The sequence below is a fragment of the Pterocles gutturalis genome, unplaced genomic scaffold (assembly GCF_000699245.1).
Source record: "Pterocles gutturalis isolate BGI_N339 unplaced genomic scaffold, ASM69924v1 scaffold17110, whole genome shotgun sequence".
Classification (NCBI taxonomy): Eukaryota; Metazoa; Chordata; class Aves; order Pterocliformes; family Pteroclidae; genus Pterocles; species Pterocles gutturalis.
In genome coordinates, this window is record NW_010143753.1 from 6,579 (window position 1) to 16,565 (window position 9,987).

The 9,987-nt window shown below is 36.2% G+C and overlaps 1 protein-coding gene across 1 annotated transcript in view; it reads left to right on the top strand.

The window, feature by feature from the left end:
- Positions 1 to 2,201: 2,201 nt before the first annotated feature.
- The window catches only part of IPO7 (importin 7), a gene marked incomplete at its 5' end in the record, with an annotated part of 26,016 nt that continues 18,230 nt past the window's right edge, over positions 2,202 to 9,987 (top strand). The window contains 7 exons of the mRNA XM_010084855.1: positions 2,202 to 2,289; positions 3,866 to 4,019; positions 4,363 to 4,521; positions 7,288 to 7,444; positions 8,078 to 8,167; positions 8,622 to 8,716; positions 8,817 to 8,901. Coding sequence (XP_010083157.1) covers positions 2,202 to 2,289; positions 3,866 to 4,019; positions 4,363 to 4,521; positions 7,288 to 7,444; positions 8,078 to 8,167; positions 8,622 to 8,716; positions 8,817 to 8,901 — 828 coding nt within the window. The remainder of the gene's footprint in view (positions 2,290 to 3,865; positions 4,020 to 4,362; positions 4,522 to 7,287; positions 7,445 to 8,077; positions 8,168 to 8,621; positions 8,717 to 8,816; positions 8,902 to 9,987) is intronic.

The window sequence follows — 9,987 nt, forward strand, 5'->3', positions numbered from 1 at the left end:
GGTGAGTTAAAGGTTATTGAAATTGGAAGCTTTCTTCAGCAAGTTCATAATAACGCATCTAAGTACAGGAGTACTTCTGCTGACATTAATGTTAGGCATATAATTGAACACTGTGCTGAATCAGGGTCTAATGCCATTTGGTATGTGTTGCAGGAGAAGTTTGTCTATTAACGTTACTTAAGAGAAGAAGGAACTTAACAGACCTGGAGCTGTAGTAGAAATTAATTCCGACAAGTAAATTTTATTTTAAATGTATTTATTCAACCATTACTTGACAGTTGAAAACAAATACTTTTTTTTTCATTTGAAAATGTATTTGCTTCTTCAGGACTTTGGGGATATCAGAGGGATGTAGGTCAGAAAGATGTGTGCTCGTATTGCAGTGTCAGTTACTCCCAATTCCTCAAAATGCACTCTAGAAACGTTTCAGTTGGACCAGATGCGAGTTTCTGTGGGTTTTCTGTAGCCTGTAGATTTTTAGTGCACAGGATGAATATGCACAACAACGTTTTAACATCTTGGGGAGATTCTTAAGTTCGTTCTTCATTTAAAATCAATTTTAAATAACTGGAGATAGAAAACAAGTTACAGTAATGAACTCTTAGCACAAATGCATGAACAAATGTGTCCCAGGCTGTCCCTTTTACAATTGTTTATACTAGAACGTACAGGAGATATTTGCTAGGGAAGGTTAAAGCTGGAGAGAAGAACCTGGTGTTGTGGGAGTGAGCTGGGCAGTGTTTCACACTTACGAGGAATGTTGGCATCATTTCATACTGTCAAAAGAGCTTTTGGTTCTACTAAAACAATAGAAAGATAATTTCTGATTGTTTATGGTATTAATTTGCTCTGCTGCAGTAACTGAGATAATAATTTGTTTTTGATAAATGTATAGTATAATTTCAATGGTTTTCAAAGTATTTATTTATTTGCTTTATGTAGAGAGTAATAAATTGAGTAACAAGCAGGTAAGAGGTGTTTTCCTAAGAGTTTAACAAGCTAAGTTTTGTAGATCTGTGCAGTTGTCGTTGACAGAACTGCTGCAAAGAGTGTATGAAACAATATTGATGTGTATATGAAGATAAGTGGAAGTATATCTTGGCAATTTCAGTCATGGAGTAATTAGGTTAGAAGGGGCCTCTGCAGGTCATCTTGTCCAGCCTTGTGAAGCAAAGCTTCAGTTAGAGTTACATGAGGTGGATCAGGACTTGTCCAGTTGAGTTCTGAACATCTCAAAGGATGAGGTCCCACAGCCCCTCTGGAGAGACTGTTCGAGATGTTGGCTGCCCTTGTGATTTTTTTTTTCTTCCTTTTGTAAAATAGGAATTTCCCTTACTGCAGCTCATGTCCCTTTACTTTCGAGGAAAATTATGTTGTTTTCCAGTTATAAAAAGTATAGTTTTTAAGGGTTAAAATTCATTTTTCCCAGTGAAATTAATTTCATGTCTCAAGTGTGATGCTTAGGAAAGGTGGGTAAAGGATGCTATGTTAGGGTTAGTTTCCTTGTATTGAAAATACAATATAATATTTAGTGCATCAGTTAAATTTCTCATTATTGTAAGAAAAAGCATGTTTGGTTTTATTTGCAAGTGAACTCTTGCAAATCCTTCAAGGTTGTTACTCTTCAGTTGCCACTCCATTTAGGTGTCCGTACTGTTGGTTTGCTGTTGTATAGTTACGCTGACAGCTGCTGCAGTAGTACGTAAAGGGTCACTTGAAGCTCAGGATGAACTATGAATTGGACAGGCTTGCTTAAGGCTGGGCTTAGTTTTAAAACATAGTTGCCCTCTGTTTCTTAGATTATTATATAATGAATTCATACCTTGTTAAAGGTCACCGCAAACTTTCTGCGCTTGGGTTTTTCTAGTTATTTAGGTATTATTTTTTCAAATAAGCATTTGTTCTGAATGAAGAACATGCTTGGTGACTGTAAAAGGCTGATTCCTGAAACCTATTGAATGATTTCTTCAACTCTGTTACCTTAAACAGTAGGGTTTTTCCTCCTCTGTGTTGTCTTCAAAATACAGCGAGCATGAAACTTTGGAATGCCGTGGTTGATTAGCTGACTGCTGTGAAATTGTCTGAGTTGCTGGTATTCTATTGATTGCATTACATCATTATAAAGATATTGTAAAACCTAATGGGAGTATTCTAAAACTTAACAAGCTATGACTAAATAATATTTATTTTTTTTTTTCCCTCTACAGGCTCATAAGTCAGTGAACTTTGTTTCAACTCTGCTTCAGATCACTATGTCCGAGCAACTGGATTTACCAGTGAGACAGGCAGGCAAGTTTTCAAATCTTTTTTCATTGTATCTACTTTAATAGCGCATACACATGCAGATACTGTTAAAGAATTCTAATGGTTTTAATCTCAAATACTAAAAAGTTGTGAGTTCCTCGAATTACAGTCATTGTTAACTACATCGGGCACTGTACACTGAACATGGAAGACAGAAAGAAAAGGTGACTGGCTCTTCAGTGATTGCCCCCCTTTATCTCTGGTGAATAATGGTTTATGATGCTAGTACGCTTGGTCCAAGGAGGTAATTTAACATTGTACTAGTAATGCTAATGTTTCGAAAGATTTTAAATGGAAGAAAACAAATTATGGCTTTTGGAACCCTGCTGATTTGCACATGCGCCATCAGTAAAATTGGATATTGAATATTAGCAACTCCAAGCATCACCTTAAAGCTGCTATGATTACTTGATAGAGGTTTCTAATACGATACTTTAGTGTTTTTTCTGACAGTTCAGGAAGTGTGATCTTGATCATTTGTTTGGATCTCCCATGTAGTAGACTTTTCTAAATTGCAGAAATTTTTATCTTATTGCTTGGGAGTACCATTCAGATGACGACTCAGGAAAGTTACTGCTTAACATGTACGATGTGCAAAAAAAAAAGGGGAGGTTTGAGAACAACCTCTGAGAATTCACCCTCAGTGTAGGGCAGCCAAAGCAGTCTGTAGAAAGTGGAGACAACTCACGCAACGCATAGCTTACAAACAGTGCGTGTTTTGCAAAGCAATTAATGTCATGAGAAGTCCCCCTGAGGACAGATTGAAGTCTGCATCACTTTAGTCTTGTAAGAGCACATACCTGCTGACTGTTCTTACCTTTGCAGAACCTTTCAGAAACCCTTTGGTTTCTGAATGTTCAAAGGTGCATCTGAAATTTAGGAAGAGCAGGTGCTTTATGGATTTGTCCATAGAATTAGATTAATAGTAATTGTGTTATTAGTTTGTCATTTGAATTTTCCTGATGAGTTTTGCAAGTCCTTTTCTTTCCAAGTGCTGTATTCAATATTCTGCCACATAAGCAGTTTGCGTTTGATTGTCAAATGGTCAGCGTAGGCATTTGTGCCAGCAGCCTGATTACTACGAAGTGCTGTGGCCCATAGCTTTGATATAAAGGATCTCTGTTTCTCTTTAGCATTCACTCCTGTATCACAAACTTCGTTTTTTTTTTCTTAAAAAGTATGCTTTAGATAGTCGTTAGTATTGATTAGCTTTGTTTTAATTAAAATAATTATAAAGGATTTTTCAGAAGTGTGTTGCTAAAATGTTCCACAACTATTTATCTGTAGTACAGATAAAAAAAATGTTTCGTATTTTTATATGAAAACACATCCTTTACAGAACTAAAATAAGACATCACAATAAATGGGTAAGAGAGTATCAGCCTAGTAAATTATTAGGTTAATAATTTGCATGGCATACGCATTTAGATCCCCAACTCATAAATGGTCAATGAATTAGTAATTTCAATCAATTTTGTTCTAAAGTAGACTTGTTTGCAAAATGCATGTTTGGTTTGTATTTTGAATGGCTATCAGCTGATGTGCTGCTTTTGTCTCACAGGGGTTATCTACTTGAAAAATATGATAACCCAGTATTGGCCAGATCGTGAAACTGCACCAGGAGAGATTCCACCTTACTCCATCCCAGAAGAAGATAGACACTGTATTCGTGAGAATATTGTAGAAGCCATTATTCACTCTCCTGAGCTGATTAGGTATGCAGTTTTAACCTGTTTATGAATTGGCTGTGGTTTCTGACTGCTGGGGTTTTTTTTGTTTTCCTTTTTTTTTTTTTTTGCACAACAAAGATCACCTGTGTACTAAGCATCATTGTTAGACACTGGGTATTCTAAGCATAGAGTTAATGTAGATGGAAAAACAGTTTTCAGCTCGTGCAGCGTGTGGAAATGTAAAGTTCCTCAAATGGAGAATATTAATTAGAAGAAAGTACAGAACCCAAACCTTCAAAAGTTTGGGCAATATTAGCTGTTTCAACACTACAAGAATATTATTAAAATAACAGTAGTAACTTATAATCACTGTGCGTTTGATTTCTAGAGTACAGCTTACTACTTGCATTCATCACATTATCAAGCATGATTATCCTAGTCGCTGGACTGCAGTTGTGGAGAAAATTGGATTTTATCTTCAGTCTGACCACAGTGCTTGTTGGCTTGGAATTCTTCTTTGTCTTTATCAACTTGTGAAAAACTATGAGTAAGTTTTTTCTGCTATATAAACCAGCAGAATTAATATAGTTGTGTGTATTTTTTGTGTTCTGTATGTATGTTTTAACTGTGTAGAATTTTGTGTGGGATTGTGCAAAGATGATAGAAATCTAATTTTAGAAAATATTCTTGACTACTTGCTATGGAGATGTTGGCTCATATATCTTCTCCAGTAGGAAACTGCAGGAAAACTGCCTTCGTTAAAGGTTTGGGATCAGAAAAAGGAGAGCATTTTAAAGCCTTAATTTGGTGGTCATGTTTTTTTAATTGATAGCACTAAGAAAGTCTGCTCAAAATCTTGACTTTTGCAGAAAATTATTTATTTAAACCAGGTTTAGACTCTTAAACAATGTGGACTCTAGGTATCAGTGATAGTAAGCATGAAGGTTTCAAAGTGTGAAATCCTGGATGTTAGGAAGTTCAGTATTAGGTGGCTGACTTTGGTATGATTCTTTTGAAAATTTTGATAGCTTCATCCAACCCATCGTAGGAAATCTTTATCAAAGCCCACCATTCTTCTCTATGTAAGGCATTGGGCTAGGCTACAGATGAATGCTCTTTGCTCTGTATCTGGTATTATGCTCAGAGCTTTAAAGTTGAGGTTGCCCTTATGTGGAGCTTAGCTGCTGGATGCGTTCCTGTGTGATCTGATCTAGGTGTCCTGCTCCGGCAGGGGGATTGGACTAGATGATCTTTCGAGGTCCCTTCCAATCTCTAACATTCTGTGTGCTGCCATCTGGGAAGCTCGTTTGGGCTGGGTCAGAGAAAGTACACTCTGGGGAACAGTAGTAGTGGAACTGATAGAATCCACAACTTTTTCAAAGCACTGTCATGCATAACATTTTTGTTTCGGGTACTTGATTTAAAATGTTGCATTGAAAAATTTCGCTATCTAATTCCATGAGTTTTACGTAAATTAATGTGAAACAGGTGAATATCATTTTCTCAAAAATCCTTTTTTACGGGAATACTATAAAGACCTTTGTAATCCCGTGTTGGAGTTTTTTCTGTGGCTGAAAATTGCAAGTCCTGCTAAGAAAGGAAAATAAACTAATTCCTCACTTCAAATTAAGCATCTTTAACCGAATATACAGCAGAGATCTGTGAGACGTAATACCAGTGAACACTTCATATCTTGATTGTAGCAATCCTTGTTTAGGGAAGGGTTTTGATATGAGCACAGCCATTGCGTGATGAACTAAGGTAACAGGTGTGTTCATAATCTTAGTTGATCAAACACTTATCTGAGGCCAGCAATTGCTCATACCTGTTTACCTTTCTGGGTGAAGTAAACAAGGGTTGGTTTCACAAATCATGTAGGAATATGCACATTTCATTGCATAACAGTACAGGTACAAGCAGGTCTCTGAAAAATTTGTGAAATTACTTATGTCAGTTTTGGGGGGAAAGTGTTTTTTCCTTAATGTTGGGGCTTTTCAACATTCTTGCTTTTTTCTCCAAATCCAGCCAGAAAGATCAAATGGCTGCTCTTTCTGTAGTCATTTTTTTCTGGTCTTTTTCAGTTATGTCTTTTGTGGAAACGAGAAACTGAATTTTCCTGAGCAACATTTAGTCCTTACATTTAGGTTTCTATTTCAGAAAATACATGGAAACTATATTATTGAACAGGATTTTGGAGCTCAGTGTTCTGTAGTAGTTTTTACAGAACATGCCATTTGGCAGCGGATTGAGTTGACTTTGTCTTACATTTCTGCAAATTGGCACTCTTTAAGGGGCTGAGCACTGATATTTAGTATTAGTGAGAAGTCTACCAAAAATGTATTTAAAAAAAACACCAAATGAAAACTCAATCTCCCAACCCGAAAGAGTCAAGAGTATTATAGCATTAGTTGCTTAATCAAAAAATAAAGTTATAAAGTCTTAAAGTGATATTTTACTTTGTTCTTATTGTCATCACCAGTATGGACAAGATGCTATTCTGCTGTGAAAACTCTTGAGTCGATAAGGACTTTCTTCTTTGTAAATTAAAAGTTGGGGGAAGATTTCAAAATACGGCTTTGTTTCCTTTCAGGAATTTTGAAAGGTTTTGAGAAAGGAAAAGGAGCCTTGTTTTCAGCATAGCAGACTGGTGGACTGTCACCAGCATGGGCAGGTCTGAGGCAGTATTTCAAGGAGGGTTGCAATCAGAGCTTGCTCTGCCACATAGCCTCATAGCCTTGCAGCCTACATTCTCTGTCAGTGCGTTAGCTTTGAGCAAATTAAATGGTAAGATGTGTGAGACATCAATGGTAAATTGTGAGACCTCACAGTTTACTTTCTTCAACATTAGTGAAGTTATCTAGCTTCTGGAAATAAAAATGTGAGTGCTGGTAAATGTCTTCCTGGAATTTTACTGACTAGCCCAGCATTTGCTGTTCTTGGCCATAAATGTGTACCTCTTGCTTGCAGTTTTTGTAGTGCTCTGATTGCTCTTCACTATGGTAATGGTGTGACTGAACATGATGTAGTATTCAAAGTGAATAAGTTGGCAGGAGTGCATTGTCAGCAGAATACTGATGTGGGCGTATAGTGGAGTAATGGACGCTCAGCGGTTTTCTGACTTGCCTTTTAACTCTAATGTTGTCTGGCTACTATAGCTTTATTTCAAATTCTGTAACAAGAAATGGCTAGGTTTTTTAAAATCACGTTACAAACTGTAATGTAACCAGCTTGTGTCTACACTGGGGAAAGGTGCACTTTTAAAATTCAAAAGGTAACTGAAAGATCTACAAAACAAGTTTGTTCTTATTTAAAGGTACAAGAAACCAGAGGAGCGGAGTCCTTTGATAGCTGCAATGCAACATTTTCTACCAGTTCTGAAGGATAGTTTTATTCAGCTCTTGAATGATCCATCTGATCAGTCTGTCCTCATCCAGAAACAGATCTTCAAAATATTTTATGCCCTTGTCCAGGTAAAAAATAAACTGTGTATGTACCTGAGCAGTAATTAAATGAAAAGCATTATGCTTTTCCTTAAAATAGTAAATTACAGAAATATTAACAATATTAGATTATATCTAAATCATTTCCCCTACTACTCAACTGGGTTTTGGTATACTTGATTGTGCTGTACCTTTTCTTTGCTATTTCTTAATGTGCTATTCCTGGTTGGCATTAGATACAACTTACACATGTCATCCTCTAAGGTAGAGTGTTTGCTAGGAAACAGAAAGTCAGTTTTCTAATGACAGATTGTGGAGGCCAGCCTACAGAGAATTACCAATGTAAATGCAGCAGTTTGGAATGAAACTGTTAATATGATGTTAATTGCATCAGAAACTAGTGTAACATCCATTTTAATAGTGTCTTAGCATTGCATAAGCGGAATGAATTGGATTAAAGACCTCTAGCACCTCAGTGGATATTGAGAATATAGACTGGGTTGTGATAAGTTCTTTAGCTTGGTTTTCCAAGTCATTTGCTAATCTTTTGTGGTAGCTAAGTGTAGACAAAGATTTAGAAGAGCTAAAATTCAAACTGTGAAAGTAACATGATATTCAAATTGCTGTATAATAAATTTATTTTGCCTTTTTTTTTTTAATAAGTACACGTTACCTTTGGAGTTGATAAATCAGCAAAACTTGACTGAATGGATAGAAATCCTGAAGACTGTTGTCGACAGGGATGTACCAGCTGTAAGTGGTTTTTGGCTGTTTGTGTCTTTAAGCTTAAACATTTTTCATTCATTAGAGTGTTTAAAAGTTTGACTTTTTATTTCTCTGTTCTTTTTTCTCAGTAGATGCCAAGAAAAAATAAGTTTTTATGCTAAATAGGGTTTTTTAAACAGACTAGACAAATTTTGAAAATATGTAGCTTGTTGTGGGAGTTCTGTTGTGTTCAAAATATAGCACAGCTTATTTTGGCTTCTTGTTTCAAGAGTTTGAGCATTTGTGCAGCACGTATCATGGGATTTCTTTTTAGATAAGCTGCACTTTATACTTCTATTAAGCTAGAAGTTCAGATGGCAGGTTAAAAGCAAAATATGCTATATAGTTGTTAAAAATACATATAATTTGAACTCTTTGTGAATGGTTGGTAAAGAATCTTTTTTCTTTGTGGTGTTTTGGTTCTTTTTTTTCCTCCCTAAAGGAAACTCTTCAAGTTGATGAAGATGACAGACCTGAGTTGCCTTGGTGGAAATGCAAGAAGTGGGCTTTGCATATCTTAGCTAGACTTTTTGAGAGGTATTTGCTCTTCCATTATTATTTAAAAAAAAAGTGAACAAATATTCAAGTCAGTAATATTGCTGCATACTTGAATTTGCATACTTGCTTCTAATTCTAGGTATGGAAGCCCTGGTAATGTTTCCAAGGAGTACAATGAGTTTGCTGAAGTGTTCCTGAAGGCATTTGCTGTTGGCGTTCAGCAAGTAAGAATCACTGAAGGTGGGGGGTATTAGGATATGTTTAGAGTTAGTCGTGTTTTCTTATTTCATTATTTTCTGAAAAGGGCTTCTTGCTCATATTTGGGTTTTCTTAAGCACAGTGGTATAGAAAGCACTGATGTCTGTAGGTTAAAAGAAAAGAACGATTAAAAAAATTATGAATTTGCCATGTAGGACAATCCATTGAAAATAGCCTATGCACCATGGATAATCTGTAAATAGAATAAATGCTCTCATATAATAAGCCCTCAGATGAGCTTCAGATAAATGCTATCAATTTTTGTCTTTCTGGAAGAGGTGGGTGTGTATGTAGTGTAGTTGACCTTCTCACCTGCCCTTTTAACTCTGATGACATAGTTCTTTTTTGACTCAAAGACGTTAAATACTAAGCTTCCTAGCCTTCTGCAAAAGCCTGATCAAGCAGAGGCTAGCTTACAAACAGGTAAGTCTGATGGTCACTTTCCACTCATCTCTCTGTCTGGGGGGTGCCACTTCTACAAGGTCTGTTACATACAAAGCATCTTCTGGACTATAGCAGTTTCTACCCTGGTGTACTAATGTTATGGCAAACTATCCTTGATTTCCTTTTATTGGAGTAACTTCATGATTCAGATAGTCCTGTCACAGGGTAGCAACCTACAGGTTTTCCTGAAGGGACAGAACGGATTGGTGGAGTGGGAATTGCCATCTGCCTCTCTTATAGTGATGTTTCTAAAGTCAGTAATTCGAACTTTTTGAACTAGTAAGAAAATTCCCATTAATACTGTGAAATTTCTGGATCTGATTCACAGCTCCTGGCTGTACCACTGACTTCTGTTCTTTCAAAACAAGTTGATTTATAAAAAAGCTTCAAGTAGTTTTTGTAAAATTTCCTTGTATCGGCTCATAAATCAGTTTATTTGAAGGTGATGTAAACAGACTATTAATTTATTAAAATCTCAGGGAGCAGAATGTGGGCTTCTTCAAAGCCTTTATTTTAATCAGGAGAAGAACAGTTCTTAGTTTACTTTGTTTTCTTAGTTTTCATTCCCAATGAAATTGTAATGAATTACAGGACTTAAGAGAAGTAGG